Source organism: Bos indicus x Bos taurus, chromosome 7, assembly GCF_003369695.1.
Source record: "Bos indicus x Bos taurus breed Angus x Brahman F1 hybrid chromosome 7, Bos_hybrid_MaternalHap_v2.0, whole genome shotgun sequence".
In the NCBI taxonomy this organism is placed as follows: domain Eukaryota; kingdom Metazoa; phylum Chordata; class Mammalia; order Artiodactyla; family Bovidae; genus Bos; species Bos indicus x Bos taurus.
The window spans coordinates 56,585,741-56,602,886 of NC_040082.1; the positions used below are offsets into that span (position 1 = coordinate 56,585,741).

The 17,146-nt window shown below is 42.8% G+C and overlaps 1 protein-coding gene across 4 annotated transcripts in view; it reads right to left on the reverse strand.

Moving 5' to 3' along the window:
- The window catches only part of ARHGAP26 (Rho GTPase activating protein 26), a 473,410-nt gene that overhangs the window by 65,354 nt on the left and 390,910 nt on the right, over positions 1-17,146 (reverse strand). For all 4 annotated transcript variants that reach the window (XM_027546098.1, XM_027546101.1, XM_027546099.1 and 1 more), the window contains exon 20: positions 9,958-10,111. In XM_027546098.1, coding sequence (XP_027401899.1) covers positions 9,958-10,111 — 154 coding nt within the window. The remainder of the gene's footprint in view (positions 1-9,957; positions 10,112-17,146) is intronic.

The window sequence follows — 17,146 nt, forward strand, 5'->3', positions numbered from 1 at the left end:
TCAAAGGTTTTGAGTACGGTGGTAAGCAAAATAAACTGAACAGGGCTTTCCAATTTTCTCAAAACCCAAGATGATTTCTCTCTATGTCACTGCTATAGTCACCAGAAACTACATAAAACACTTATTTTCAGTGTGTCTAATCACAAACGGTGTCACTTCTACCTTTTACAAGAGAAGCTGAAAAGAATGATAAAAGTACTAAATTATTCCTTTTCATTACAGGAAGCATGTGATCTTACTATCCAGAAGGCGGGGATGGGTAGTGAGGAACACAGGTGCCTTATGCTGTGAGTCTGAGTTTCCAGAGCAACCGCTGATTATGATGGAGTAACTCTAATGTATGTCCATAAAGGTCAGAAGTTAAAGTTTTTCCATTATATATTCTGTTTTAAAAGGGGTCGCAGAGTCAGACACAACTGAGCAACTGTCACCTTCACTATTACTACTTACCATTTCAAGGAAGAGGTCTAACTCAGAGAGGGCAAGTAACTTGCCCAAGTTTACCCAGCTAGGATATAGCAGAGCTAAGGTTTCACTGTCCAGGCCACACTGGCTTTCCCTTAACACCGGATCCCAAGGCTCACTGATGCTTTGTGCGTGACAGAGCCGCTTATGTTATGACAGAGCCCATTTCAGTCTTCAGGTACCTATGTGCAGCCACACATCTCTATATAAATGAAATCACTATTCGTTTGCAGGATCTCTGCCATAATGATAACCATCCACTATGAGAAACATATTTCCCCCCTCAAAAATAGTGTTTCAAAATAGCATTTCCTCAAACTATGGAATCCTGTTTTAAGAGGCTGAAGAGAAGCACTGTAAAACCATCTTCTATGGTCACACACATTTAGGAAATGCAGCCTAAGACATGCCCCTCGGGAGATTCACAATGGACATATTAAAGGCACAGAAGTCCTCTTGTTAAGAATCTGTTGAACTTCGCCCCACTCCACTCTTTGCACTTGTTTCCCATTCCTGCATCAGTCTGGTGAATGGTTATCTACAAGTCTCACATCTTTCCTACATGCTGATGCTGACCCAACACTTTCAGTATCACATACCCTGAGATCTCTTTTTCTGTCAAGACCCAGTGCAAGGGTCTTGATTTTCTTGGGTTACATACACAGTAGACGCACAGTAAGAATATCTATTGGCTTGATTAATTGATGAACCCATCCTGTCACGATTTATGACCAAAAGGCAAGCATTTGCAAAGTAGCTGGCTGGCTTCCTTGAGGAACTTTAAAGGAAAGCACTGGTGAGCTAATTGGATTCCCCTGAGGGCCAAGGGCAGGGCACTCTTAAGCTCCACTACTGTCATCACTGCAGGGACAATCAAAGTGCCAGTGATGACACAGGCTTGGCCCTGAGAGCTTTACATTGATGTATATCCAGATTTTATTCTTGTGGAAGTCCATCAGCCTAAGGCACTGTGACTATGGTTCTCAGACTTGAGGACCACGTGTCAAAACGACCTGCCGGGCTTGTTAAACCACGATTGCTGGGCCCCTCCTCCAGAGTTGTCTATCCTGTAAGTCTGGGTGGGGCCTGAGAACATGTATTTCTAACCAGCTCCCAGGTGGTACCAATGATGGTGGTCGCAGGACCACATTCTGGGAACCGCCGTACTGAGCTAAGACTCTGCCCAGAAAGAGCAGCATGCAGAGACCAAAGCAGCCTACAGTACAAGGTTTTCTAGATTCTTAACTCAGAGACATTAAAAATAAGACCTCAAGGCTGTTTCCAACTAGGAATATGTTCCTAGCTAAGTAAGCATCTGCTTTCCAGACTGACTGAAGAGATTTAAAAGTAGTTCCTGAACTCCAATATGCTTTTAATTTACTTAATTTAGGATCTGGATCTCCCAGTAAGATTCCTCCAAATTATATACATAGGGAGGAGAGAGACAATTCCAGTTCTTAATCCAAATCGAGAAAAACAGCCACTTAGTGTTCCTTCCAAGTCCACTTACAGGCATAATAGTGCTGAAAGCCATGCAAAATCTTAAGCTTACTTCCTTCCCTAAAGGCACTACCAAAAAGTGGAGATTTAAAATGCTTAACACCTACTTACATAGACAAAATACAGCTAACTCCAGAATAAAACTTGTTCATTCATATATTTAATTAAACTCCAAGGTTTCAGCATCTACCACATCATGGCAAATGGGGGGAATTATTTAAGACTATTTAGTAAGATTAATTAGTTTATAGAAGAAAATGCAGGCCCTTTCCATGATTTTAGCTTGTAAAGGGGGGAAGAAAACAATCCATGTGAAGGAAAACACTGTTCCTTTTTTGATTTCCACTCTGTCAGGGACGCCGGCTGAGCACTAAACGGTGTTTGGTCCCCGTCTCCTCCCATACCCCCTCTGCCGACCGGCTGGAGATATCCAAGCTCACAGACAGCCCTGGTGCTTGGGAAAGAAATCCTGTGGGTCATGAAGAGTGAGGCCTGCCTTGAGCAATTTTTTCTGTGGAAAAAACAAACAAACAAACAAACAAAACCGCTAATAACGAAACGCATTTATCCAATAAAAATTGGATGGATCACCAGGCAGGATCGCCACCCTCAACCAAGTGAGATCTTGGCTGGGCAATGGGAAAAGCTGACAGGAAGCCTCTCAGAAAACAAGAATGTGGGTGACATCGGTGACAATCTCTGAAAATGCCAAGGGAACCTAGTCTGGTACCAAACCGAACCTGGCTAGGTATCCAACCTAGCCTTGGAAAAGCTGTGGCCATGGTGGCCGCAGGAGCCTGAGATGTAAGAGGGATGGTTCGGGGCTTGTCCAAGAGATGGCCACGATTGAGCAGGCGGGAACTACCGTGGAGGTGGTGAGGAGTAATAAAAGGAAAAGGATTCCTTGTGAAAATCATTTTGCTTTCAAGCTATTTTGCAAGGTGGGGAACACCGCCAAATTTTCAGGCAAAACTGTCTGAAGAGAGATTTTATGCTTGGAGGCAGGTAAGAAAAAATATCCTCAATCTAACAGGAAAGATCCTCTTCCCACAGAAAGCTGATTTAACCACAGAGGAAAACTTCCTCTTTCAAATCCCTGCATTCCAAAGAATGACAAATAAAGATCACTGGAGCAAACTCATAGCTGCTGGGTGTAACTCTTTTGGCATAAAATAGCATTTAGATGGTAAAATTACTTTAAAAAATATGCCATTTGTTATCACTTGTCTAATGCCTCTTATTCATTTAGTGATTTATCTGGACCCAATAAATAACAGTGAGGCATGCAGCTTATCACGTACCCAGTGGGGTGTGGAGGTTTCCTATGTTTTAGGAACAGGCCTGTCTACCCCGGTGGGTCTAGGTTTAAGGTGGGGCAGTATCTGCCTCTACAGTAGAAGTTCCTTCTTTCACTAGTAACTCAAAGACTGACCTGACAGCTCCAGGCCTTCGAGACAGGAGGCCAGTGTGGAGAATGGTCAGAACAGCCTGGGACATCTCTCTGCACCTGAATAACACAGGCCAGAGATGAGGGAATAAAGGGACAGGAAGGACAGAGCAGAAGAGGACCCCTGATGAGTTACTGATAATTGCCATTCATAGTGCCGAACATGTAAACGGCACAACAAAAGATGATCTCGCTTAAACATCACAAAACCTTTTCATGGAGGGTATGAATAGGGTATTTTACAGATGAAGAAACTGAGGCAGAAAGTACTAAAGTAACTTGCCTCCTTCCCCTCCAAATCCATACCTGCTTTTCTCTATGTTAATTTTCTCCACAGAACTTTTCAACATTTGCTATCTCAGATTCTGATATTACCTTTCTAGAATATAAACTCCATGACAGCAGAAACAATGCAATTTCTTATCACCCTATCTTTAGGATTCAGAACAACACCTGGCCCACAGTCAGTGTTCAAACAGTATTTGTTGAGTGAATGTTGACTGAATAAGTAAAACAGAAGTAAACTTTTAGAGGTATCTCTCTTGGTGAGCTTTTCCCAGGTTTCATGTGAGAGCAGCTGAAGCAAATTCAGTAGGAGCCAATAGTGCCTCAGAGAAACAACTCGGCCTGGAAGCAGGCCGTGTTTATCCTCTGAATTCCAGGCACTGTTCTCTTGCCTCTCACTGGCCACTAAAACTGGAGAGGTTGACTCTGGCAGAAATTGAAGGCATTTGGCATGCACACATCTTTTAGGTCACCAGAAATAACTTGGACATGCATGTGTGTGTGTGTGTTAAGAGGAAAGGACAAGAAAAATCAGTTTTATTTATGGGGCTACTGGGCAGTGAGTTAGTTTTTATGGGTGGGGACCACTTAGGCAGGGAGAACTCTCAGGTTAGGTTGTCCCATTACTGGAATCATCCCCTGTCCTTCTTTCTATCCCTACCCCAGTGGTCTGAAAAAAAGCATTTCCTTGGTCAGTTTTAATTTGGGGGAATTACTGCAGTATCTTCAGTCCCTAGTGGGACGTCCCCTGACTTCTTTCTCAGCATTTGTTTACTTCCTCTTTAAAAAACTATCATCCAAAAAAGTGGAGGCATGAGGCCAGTTCTCTTGGTCACTAGGAAGGAAAGAGATGAATTTCTGCTGTCCTTTGTAAGCACCCAGCAAATGACCTCTGTTCTTAGGACAGTTCACCCAACTCTGTCCACCACTGGGAGTAGGGGGATGGGTGCGTTTAGGGACACATTCGGGGCCAAGGACAGGCATTGGCCAGTTGATGTTGGTGCCAGGATTAAAGCCTAGGTCTCCCTGCTTTCCATATCAGTGATGGAACTATCTTTCTTTTTGCCTCTGCCATCAGCTATGGGTTTGGTTTTGTTTCTTAACTTCTTAGAATCTCATTTATGAGTTATTTTCTTTCAAATAAGTTCTGTAAATGGGAAGCTCATCTTCATATGCCACTGTGGCAGGGTGAGAACCTTCCATCCCCTCCTACTGACCTAGGCAGCCCAGCTCCATCCCAAGGCCGTTGCTCATGACTCTGACTTCTGTCAGTTAACCTTTGCTGAAAAAACTGGCCTAAATTCAGTAGCTTAAAACAACTACAATGCATTACTCCTCATGAATCTGTGAGTTAATTGGGCGGCATTTCTGTTGCTCTTTCCTGGACTCACTCTTGTGGCTGCATTGGCTGACTGGTGGCCCGGGTTCTGGGCTTAGCTGGGAGAGTAGGCCTTCTCTCTCCAATAGTCCTTCATCCTCAAGGAGGCTGGACTGGGTTTTTTTACATGGTGACTGGGTTCCAAGAGGATGAGACAGGAAGCTGCTGGGCCTTGTGGCCTGGCGTGGAAGTCATATGATGGTCAAATCAAGTCAGAGGGTAAAGGCCAGCCTAAGTTCAAGAGCTCCACCTCTTAAGGGGAGGAGCTGCAAAGACTCTGGGGCCATATTTATCATAGGCCTCTGAGATAGAAAGGACTGGGACCATAAGAAGCTAGGGACTAAAGAGTTTCACCTGTTACCGGAAAACATATGGATTTAAAGTGGCCAAATCTTTTAACTTTTCAGAAGAAGCTGGAAATCTAGATTTTTAAAAATCTATTAATAGCCTATTTTTAGAGCAGTTTTAAGCTTATAAAAAATTGCTCAAAATAACTTAGAATTTTCATATAACTCTCCCCTTTCCCTAAGTTTCCTCTATTATTAACACCTTTCATTACTGTGGTATATTTATAGCTACTGATGAACCAGTTTTGATACATTATTATTACCACTGTTATTAACTATCCACAGTTTACATTAAGATACACTCTTTCTGTTCTCTGAGTTTTATGAGTTCTGAAAAGGCATAATGTCTTATGTCTACTTTTGGAGTATCATATAGTCAAGTATCACTGTCCTAAAAAACCCCTGTGTCCTTCCTGCCCTCTGATCTTTTTACTGATTTTGTAGTTTTCTGTTTTCCAAAATGTCATGTAGTTGGTATCATACCATACTATAGTCTTTTCAGAGTGGCTTTAGATGTGTATGGTTCATCCATGTCTTTTCATGACTTGATAGCTTATTTCCTCTCAACATCAAATAATATTCCATTGTTTGGATGTATCATAGTTTGGTTATCCATTCACCTGCTGAAAATGACTTGGTTGCTTCCAACTTGGCAATTATGAATAAAGCTGCTATTTATATTTGTGGGCAGGATTTTGTTGTGAATGTAAGTTTTCAACTTATTTGAGTAAACACCGAGGAGTGTGGTCACTTGATCGTGTTGTGTGATAAATCTACGTTTAGTTTTATAAGAAGCTATCAGCTTGCCTTTTAAAGTGGCTTTCTCAGTTTGCATTCCCACCAGCAATGCATGAGACTTCTGTTGCTCCTTATCCTCATCAGCATTTGATGTCAGTGATTTGGAAGCTAGCCGTTCTAACAGGTGTGGAATGATATATCCTTGCTTTAATATTGAGCATACTGGTCCTTTATCAGATATGCATTTTGCAAATGTTTTCTCCTAGTCTGTGGCTTGGCTTTTCATTTTCTTAATAATGTCTTTTGCAGAGCAGAAGCTTTTAGCCTAAATGAAGTCCAACTTACCAATTTTTTCTTTCATGGATTATGCTTTTGGTGCAATATTTATACAGTCACTGCCAACCCCAAAGACACCTAGTTTTTCTCCTATGTTGTGTTCTAGAATTTTATAGTTTTGCATTTTACACTTAGGTCTATGATCCATTGTAGTTAATTTTTGTGAAAGTTGTAAGGTCTATGGCTAAATTCATTTGTGTGTGTGTATATGTCTAGTGGTTCCAGCCAGCATGAAATCTGGATTTTGTTGTGAAGTGACCTGATCTTAAAAGGTTGGTTCAATTTTTTTTTTGGTGGTCATGCTGAGTGACAACTAAGTTCCCCTTCCTCCAATACACATTTCCGTAGAACGTTTTCCTCCATCCTGGATCACTTCTGCCTCCCTCATCCCCGTATCTGAAATGCTCTTCCATCCATTAGTATCATCTTTCCTAGTGCCCACCTCGCATTTCATCTACTCCACCTTTCCCAACTCTAGACTGGCTTGTGTACCTAAATACCCAGTTAAGAGTTGCTGAACTCTCTATATACTTCTGAGTTCTAAGTCCAATTTAGCACTGTTGTTTACCACTGTCTTTCCTCCTCAACCAGAGTATAAACTTCTGGGGAGGCCCAGGAATTCTCTCCTTCTCCTTTACCACAGGAAGCTCAGCAGAGGTCTAAGCACAAATTTGCTCAGTGATCTCCACTGACCATTTTAGACAAGCTAAAGTGCTCTTTGACCTTTAGGAGAGATGGCTGAGGACCTCCCAAAGACAGGATCCCTGAAGTCTTGCCCTAGCAAGGCTGAAATGGTAGCATCTCTGATTCTGATGCCAGCTTTAGCATTATGTCCACACAAACAAGAGGGCACTCATCCCCTAGGAGAATTAGGAAAGATTTACCAATGAGACAGCAAAATATGGCCTCTGAAGCACCAAAGATGCCGAGTCACAAATGTGTTTCTTTCATTATGATTGTTATGTGGTCAGAAGGATCATCCCAGTCATTATGAAAACAGTGAAAAACAAATGAATGAAATAAAAAAGACAGTTTTCTGGTGACTGGTTCCCGAGATTATGCCTAATTTATACTCAATGTAGTGGTAATCCCCCACCCCTTGACTTGGCCTTGTGTCCTCATCTGCATCATTGTTTCCCATTCAAGGAGTTTGGTGCATCTCAAAGTGAGCAAGGATGGAAAGAATGAAAGGGTCCAGGGCTGAGACCCAAGTGGTCTGGACTGGTTGGGACAGAGCCCAAGCACCACAGCAGAAGGTGCTTCAGACCTCTCAGAATTCACAGCCTCAGGGAAATGCTGCGGCTTGCATTTGCCGGGGTGACCTCGAGTCTGTCCATGTGCAGTCCATCCAGGCCAATCCCAGGCAGAAAAAACCAGGCAGGCCCAAACTGGGTGACAAGCTCTCCCGGCCCTGGGTTTCAGAAATGGGTGGTGGACCAGTTGCAGTGTTGAGGCACTGACATGGCCCTCATCAGGGCTGAGGCAAACTCCATGTCAGCACTGCTTCTACCTTAAGAGCAGTCTTCCCGGAGCTCAGGATTCCCAGGCATCACTTAGCTATGCCCTCAAATGCAAGACAATAGCCCAGCAAGAAACATACCCACATTCCAGCCTCCCATCCTCCACTGAACAAGGAGACTGTTCCTGGCCTCATACTCCCTTCCCTGGGAAAGCCCCCAGACCTATAGCAGGTAGGCATGTGTCCCGTGGATGGCATGAAGCAGGTAAAGTGACAGCCAGTGTTTTACATAAAACAAATCTAGCTTACTTAAAGTATGACTTTTGTACATTTCATAGCATATGACAAATAATTGGGTTCTCAAAAAAAAAATCACATCTAGACATCAAAAAGTAAAAAATCATAAGCCTCCTCATCCATGACCTGTTTAAAAGACATAACCCCTCATTTCCACGTAACTCTCTGGACACACTATACTCAACAAAGCCTTAGGGGCTCCCAGACACCAGCTGCTGAAAACAGAGCTTAAAGACCACTAGTTGGTGCTGCTGGTGAAAATCAGGGAGTGTTGAGCAACCATGCTCATGCTGAGCAACAAATAACCTCAGCAACTGCAGGGTACAGAGGCTTAAACAAAATGGAAGAAAAGGAACCAGAATCTCCTTAAAGTCTAGGAAAGCAGCCGTGGGAGTCCCTGAGGGAGCCATCCAACAAGGGAGGGAGGCTCCATTGGCCGTGGAGAACCAGAAGGGACTCACTGCCCACAAGCTGAACAAGTTACATTATTTTGAACATTTGAGGATACTTCCTGGTATACAAACACATCATCTACCTCATAATAGGTAAGTAATTCACTTCTTGAATATCAAGGTAGGATTTAAAGCTGTCAACAATTAAAAAGAGACCTGATTTTCTCAATGTACAGTTTCATCTTACACTGTGGCTGCATTTTCTAAACACCTCTTAACCATTTTAGAGTCATTTTTCATTCCAACCCTTAGTACCCCTTAGTCTCTTCTAAGGAAAAAAAATGTTAGACCCATTTTTGGGGGCTGTAAATATGTTAGCGAGATAGAATGGCAGGGTGCAATCATGCAACCACAGCGAGGAGAAGGGTAGGAAAAGGTTCTGACATGCTGGTGTCTCACCAAGAGAAACGACTGCCCTGAAGGCAATCTGTGGCTAAACCTCAAACTATTTTCACCAGAGAAAGGCAAAGTCAACCCTGCTCTTCCTGAGTTTCACACAACTGTGGCCAGAGGGTCCAGTTTCTCTGGTTATGGCCTCACATTTTTTCTGCAAAGGCTCTAGTGCACAAGATTTATGGGGTGGTCTGAAGAAGCAAGCTAAGTAATGTGGGATGCAACCACAAAAGAGAACTTTCTGGCCCAAGCAGAATAGGTCTAGTTTCCGTGGAGGATTGGACAACCAGTCTCAAAACAGTCTCAGCTGTGGGTGCTCAACACCAAAGAATGAAGCAACAGAGCATCTGCTCTGTGATCATGGTCATGCTAAGGTTTGAGGAGCTAATGACTCAAAGGGCTCCTGGAGCTATTCTCTCTGGCAGTGGAGACAGATAGCACTGAACATACTCAACAAAGCTGGGGAGAAGGGAAACTGTGACAACACAAATGAGTGAGACAAATGTAGCTACTGATCTACTGAGCTATTACAGTGCCCGGATGTTTGTAAAACCAAAAGAAAGTTTTTCATGCCCCAGCAGCCAGCACAGGCAAGGAGCCATCACCAAAGCCATCTCAGCAGGATGGTAGATCAAACATCACCAAGGCCAAGAAGCAGTATGTTAAGAATCGTGATTCCCCTTTGAGACGATGATGCTTAAAACATGTGAAATAAACTTAGCCAAGCTTCCAAGTTGAGGGAGAAGGTTTACATTAGGTTCATGGGACAATACTCAAAGTCAGACGGGGCCAGAGAGCACATTCTGGGTAGAATGGCTGACAAGGGCCCCCTGTGGCCGGCAGCCGGACGTCATACTTACAGTGAGTTGGGCCGGGTGGGTTTGAGCACATCCAGGTCTGGGTCACTGGAGTTCATGTTGGGCTGTAAGCTGCTGCTGGAATTGAGGATGCTGTTCGCATTTGAAGAGACGACAGATTCCAAACTGGAGTTGATGAGGCTGTTTCTTTGTTCCTCTGGGGGAACAAAAACCCACAAACCCCATATTAATATTATTCCATTCGATTCTATTGGGATAGTCTGTTCCTACCTATCCAAAAGTTTATAAATAATGAGATTACATGCAGCTCCCTGGTGCTGATGAAACTAGGAAAAGGACATAGGGAAGAATTACAGGACAAATAAGAATCACAAGTGGGAGGACTTCCCCGTGAATTCTGTGGTTGGGAAACTGCCTGCCAATGTAGGGGACATGGGTTTGATCCCTAGTCTAGGACAATTCTACATGCCAGGGGGCAGCTGGGCCTGTGTGCCACAACTACTGAGCCTGTGCTCTAAAGCCTGAGAGCTGCAACTACTGAGCCCACACGCCGCGACCACTGAAGCCAGTGTGCCTAGAGCTCGTGTTTTGCAACAAGAGAAGCCACCACAATGAGAAGCCTGCCCACCACAGCTAGAGAGCAGCCCTGGATCGCTGCAGCGAGAGAAAGCCCACGAACAGCAACGAAGACCTAGACAAAGCCCCAGCACAGCCAAAAATAAATAAATGAATTTTTTTTAATATGAATTACAAGTGGGAAAGGAAGCACCTGAGAGTAACAGTTGATGTGAAACTTTACAGCAAAACTCATTCCTCTGCTTGACAGGACATATCTTCTCTTTCACATGACAAACCTTTTCCTGAGAGTGGCTCAACCACCACACCATAAGTTGTGTCTTCTTTGGACTGGCAGATGGTCAGAACAGAGAGAACCTTCAAAGCCCCTTTGCAGTGAATCATATCCTTTTGGCTTCCATAACATTCACCCTTTATTCTAAAACTCCTGCCCCTAACACTGCCTTACTTGCCTAAGCCATGTCCTACCTCTGACCCTACGGTACCACACTATAAAATATTTACTCTTTAGCCATCCACTTCCTTATGGCTCTGCAGTCTAACCCCCTGATCACTCCCCAGCCAGACCCTTCTGGGTTGCCTCTAGCTCCAAGTATTTGATGCTGAGCTTCCAGTTAGTTTTTTGACTAATAGATCTATAAGGACTACAGAGTAGTCTACATATACAAATCGGAGTCGATGTTCCAAGCAGTCATATTAGTGCTTGGAGAATATTACCAAGTCAGAGGGGAGAAACCCTGAGTTCCCTTCAAGACCATACTCCTGATTGGGTATGTAGAGTCAGGCAATATTCCTTGGCTCTCTCTCTCTCTTGGTTAATGCAGCTATACCATGGGGAGCACGGAAAATGCCTTGCACAGCTTGGGGAGCTGTCATGAGTATCAGGTGGGATCATATGCAAGAATGTGTTTTGTAAACTTCAGAACATTGCTCAAAGAAAAGAACTTTCTGTTTCTTCCCATCTTTAAAAACTTGGAATTATGTGCTGAAGAAAACTTTTTGGATGATTTAGACAAATGCCATGGGCACTCCTGTAGGAGCAAAACATCAGAGACATGGAATGTCTTTCTTGTTCCACATTCCTTACAGATACACCATATTGGAATGAACTGATATTTTGGGCAATCAGTTCATGTATCAAGAAATATCATATCTGGGTTAATCCTCACTGGATCTTTCTGAAATGAGCCAGAAGTATTCCATATCCCTAAGAAGAAAGACTAGGCTCACTTACATGGTAGTTTAGAGGTTAACATTTGAACTTAGGTCTCTTTAGGCAAAATAGAGTGTGGGGGGTGTTATGATAAAAAATGCTCTTCCTTTGCACTACTCATGTATATAAAAATAAGCGTATGAAATGATGTTAGAGTAATAGTCTCATTAGTTACACCAATAATAAGGATACAAACACACATACACATCAATAATACCTAGCATCTTAGCAAATTCTCAAGGCCATGTTGAAGCCTTTCAGAATTCTGAGTCCAAAAAACCCATGAAGCTTATGGGATATCCTTGAACTCTAACTAGATTTTGAAAAAAATAGATTATTAAGTTGATTCCTGAGGTTTAGAACAATTCATATTTCAAAAGCTTGAGTTCCAAAGAGAAACAACAAAGAAAGAGAAATCAAGAGTTACATCAAGCCAAGATGTGGGAGGACTAATAGGGCCTGCAAATGGGAGCTTGCTACCAGGAAGAAAAACAACCCCAAAATTACATAATTAGGGGATCATTGAGAGAATGGATATGCCATTTATCAGTATGAATCAGTTCATAAGTAAGTAAAATTTTCCTTTGCACAAAATCCTCACATCAAGACTCCTGAAACAGTATGAGGAGCCCAAGACTACCTCCACTCCACAGGGAGTAAGGATGACACTTCTTTGGGGCTCAAAGGCTGTGTGTTCTGCTTCATGAGAGGAGAGATGAAGAGTTTTATTAACTCCGGTTTGAGGCTAAGTATGTAGGACACAATTATCTGAATTCATAGGAAATAGAAGAGAATAACTATAGATCATATTTCTCTGTGATTATATTTACCTGTCCATGCTGCTACTGCTGCTGCTAAGTCGCTTCAGTCGTGTCCAACTCTGTGCGACCCCATAGATGGCAGCCCACCAGGCTCCCCTGTCCCTGGGATTCTCCAGGCAAGAACACTGGAGTGGGTTGCCATTTCCTTCTCCAATGCATAAAAGTGAAAAGTGAAAGTGAAGTCGCTCAGTCATGTCTGATTCTGTGCGACCCCATGGACTACAGCCTACCAGGCTCCCACATCCCTGGGATTCTCCAGGCAAGAACACTGGAGTGGGTTGTCATTTCCTTCTCCAATGCATGAAAATGAAAAGTGAAAGTGAAGTTGCTACAACTGGAACACTGGAGTGGGTTGTCATTTCCTTCTCCAATGCATGAAAATGAAAAGTGAAAATGAAGTTGCTACTGCTGCTGCTAAGTCGCTTCAGTTGTGTCCAACTCTGTGCGACCCCATAGATGGCAGCCCACCAGGCTCCCCTGTCCCTGGGATTCTCCAGGCAAGAACACTGGAGTGGGTTGCCATTTCCTTCTCCAATGCATAAAAGTGAAAAGTGAAAGTGAAGTTGCTCAGTCATGTCTGACTCTTTGCGACCCCATGGACTACAGCCTACCAGGCTCCCCCATCCCTGGGATTCTCCAGGCAAGACCACTGGAGTGGGTTGCCATTTCCTTCTCCAATGCATGAAAGTGAAAAGTGAAAGTGAAGTCGCTCAGTCGTGTCTGACTCTTTGCGACCCCATGGACTACAGCCTACCAGGCTCCTCTGCCCATGGGATTTTCCAGGCAAGAGTACTGGAGTGGGGTGCCATTGCCTTCTCCAACTTGTCCATGAGAGGGGTATAATTCTATGAATTAAAATAATGCCTTGCTAAAAGAATATTAGCTTTTCTAAAATATTATCAGGACATTTTTTCCTGTCTTACTATTCATCAGAAAACAGAGTATTTGAAATGAAACATTTTTTAATTTTCACTTATTCAATAAATATTATTGAGCTCCTCCTGAGTACCGAACCCAGCTCCCAGACAGCAGACACTGACACTAATTCACTGGTAGTTTAAGCAGATGAACATTAGAGTACTGACTGGTTCGTATGTCTACCTTTCTCAGTAGACTACAAGCAACCTAAGATTGGGCACGGGACAGACAACATTTTAAAATTACAACAGAAAAAAGTCACAGAAAGATGCTTTGCTTTATAAAATATTTTATCAGAATCCTAATGCTCATAAAAAAGATTTGTTTCTAAAAAATGGATTTAGGTAAAAGTTTTAAGAACCTAGCTCCCACTACAGTATTATAGACAGGGTCTCTCCCATGGGCTAATGAGGAAGGCTACAGCATGTGGAACAATGATAATTTTGGTTTTTGAAAATTTTTTTATTTTTTAAAAATTTTATTTTGGGGTATAGCTTTTATAGATTCACAACATTGTTAGTTTCAGGTGTATGACAAAGTGATTCAGTTATACATATATCTATTCTTTTTTTCAGATTCTTTTCCCATATAGGTTATTACAGAGTACTGAGTAGAGTTCCCTGTACTATACAGTAAGTCTTTGTTGATCTATTTTACGTATAGTACTGTGTGTTAATCCCAAACTCCCACAAACCCATAAGAGAACGAGGGTATGGATGGATAACGAAGACTCAACCTTCCTCGGACTAGCAGTTAATAGAATAAAATAGGTGGCTCTACCCTAACTGAGCTTGAGGAGGGATTCATTTACTGGAGAACATAAATTCTTTCTTAAAACAACAAATTATTTTTGAGATTATATTTTGACTTATATTTAGGTATCTAGGACCTGTCACATGTGGTGGACCTACAATAAAACAACAAAAGCAAAAAATCAGGGAAAGAGATTCTTTTTCCAAGAAGAAAATACCAAAAACTTAATCATAATATTTCACAGTTTTGCAGCCAAGATAGACAAATATGCATCCCAAGAGGCAGACTCTTTACTGACATCGCCCATGGGTCACATGATATGGAGACCTGAAAAACCTGGCACTCTCTGACTACAGGAACACTACAATTTTCTTTGACAGGAGACCTCACATAATAAGACTGAGAGCTTCTAAGAGGACAGACGCCTAAGCTGAAATGCTGACAATCCTTTCTGAGGATGAGCAGGAAGGTGATTATTGCAGAGACTGAGTGGGGAGTAAAATCAACAGCAAATCAAATGTTTAGCAGTTAAGGAAAAGTGTACCACAACAAATTCTAATTTGCAGCTTCAATGAATTAAGAAGAAAAAGAGCAAATGATTCAGTAATGTCCCTCAAAACAGGAGGACTTCTGTCAAGTAGGCAAATGGACACTTGCTTCTGACAGAAAAACATGAGAACAAGCAGCCTAAAATATTTAAAAAAAAAAAAGTAACCAAATCATTCAAATACCAAAGCTGGACTTTTTGGACTTTTTTGAGTCACTGATGAGTCAAATGAGCTCTGGCATCTACATCAGAAGGTATAAGAAGGACTGATGGCAATTATATTGCTGGAAAAAAAAAATTACAGGCTAGTGGGCTGAAAAAAGGAAAACAGCAACCAGTTATGAGTCAAATCAACAAGATCAAATGACCAAAACAGAAAGAATCCCCACAACGCAGGAATTTTCCTGACCTGGTTGAAGGCAGGGAGAACGCTTGCTTATTTGTCAACAAGAATCTCTTCTCTTATTACTCACAGGCAAGAAGAGCCCAGAGACAAAGAAATGGTAAAATAAAAGCTCAAACAACTGCAAATGTGCGCAGGTAATGTGTTGGATGCTTTCACTTACACGTGCTCCCTGAGGAGTGACAAACTAGATGTGGATCTGTGCCTTAAAAATGCACGCTACTCAAGGGCAGGCCACGGCTGTCCACACAGACTACACCAAGCAGCCATGACAGTGGCCAGCGAGGTCAAGGTTCGTTCACACACTCCTGGTGCCCAGGCCATGCACAGTAGAGATAAAGGCTCTACAACGGTCATGACATAAATAATAAACATAAATAAGGCAACCCTAACTACCAGGATGTGTTCTGCTAGCACACAAGCAGGCAGTTTTGTGTGACTTAATTTTTCAGGTGCTTCAGGCAGGGACCACTGATGTCCTTGAAACCAAAGTACTGGTTACAGTGGGCAGAGTCTCTGTTTTCTGTACAAATCAGGAGCGGAAAAACATGAGTATGCAACCAAATCACTGCAACTAAAAAAAGCAACCCACAGAATAATTTTGGTGATATTGTACTTCTTTTGGGGGTTGCCATGGAAATTTGGGAGCTAAGCTCCTTCACTTTCCATATTTATCAAGTGACTCCTGCTCTCTCTGATGACAAGCGCACCACATACAAGAGGCAGGGTCTCTGCTGATCCCAGAACCCAGAGGCGAGACAAGGAACGCACATGCAGAACCCAGCCAAATTCGCCTGGCTTGGCAGGCCTGAACACGTCTGGCCCACTGAATACTCTGAGCTGAAGGATAAACAGGAAACACAGACCTCCAATAACACTTTAAGGGAGCTTTCCCACCATGCACAACAGTATGTCACCATACAGGCTGGTATTTTAGCTTTCCATGAGGTCTTGGACTAGCTGTCAAAAAGAAGAGGGAAGACAACTGATCTGTAACAGCAGCTCACAATGCCTCACAGAGCCCAAAGGAGGGAACTTCTCTGCACATGATCAAACAGGGAGAAAAGGGAGTCACCAGATGGAGGTTCTGCAAAGACCCAGGGTGTTACACCAAAAATACTAAGGCAGAAGCAAACGCCCAGAGGCTTTCCTGGGCTGTGTTAGAGCAAGAGGTGTACTTTCTCCCACTTGTTAAAGTTTTGCAATGAAGCCTGTAATGTATCATCTTGACAAGATAGGATGATAATAGCAAGGCAGCTTAATGAATTTTGCAATAAAAAATGATGAGTGCACAGCAATTTTGGAGTTTGCCATCTCTGGGAAACACCCAAGTACACAGAAAGCTTGGAATCAAGACTTTCCGAAGCAATTTTTCTCCCCTGTAGCTTTTGCTCCTGATAAGGGTGGCATGCCAAGCCCCACTAAAATCTGAGCTGGTTTGATTACAAGCTTGCTGACCCAGTCTCAGTCCCTATGATAAAAATAATCTTAGGAAACAGTTTGGGCACCATGTTTGAGCACATGAAAACAATTTGGACAATGTTTGAAAAAATAATCTTAAAATATAGTTGGGGCAATGTTGTATTAAACAGGGAGGTGACAAGTGAAAAATGTCAATGTTGCTTGGACCACAGACACAGGACATGCGATCACAACTTCTGGCAAGTTGTCTTCAGCAAAACCACCACCGATCCCGGTCCCCTATAGACTGGCTGACATACTCTCCCCATGGTGCCATAATAACCCTCTGCTTTGCAAAGGGAAGGAATGCCAGTGAAAATGGGTTTCATGAGAGAATGGGGAAGTCATTGTGGCTGGTCCCAGATCGAAGAGATTCACAGGAATGAGATGCCGTGGTACAACAGGGAAGCCTGCTCCTGAAACAACATTTCAAAAACCACATTTTAGGAATGCGCTTCTAATTAACAGCTGAACAGGGACTTGAATGTTCAGAGTTAAAGAGACACTTTGCTACTCACAACATAGCCTTCTTTCCTCCC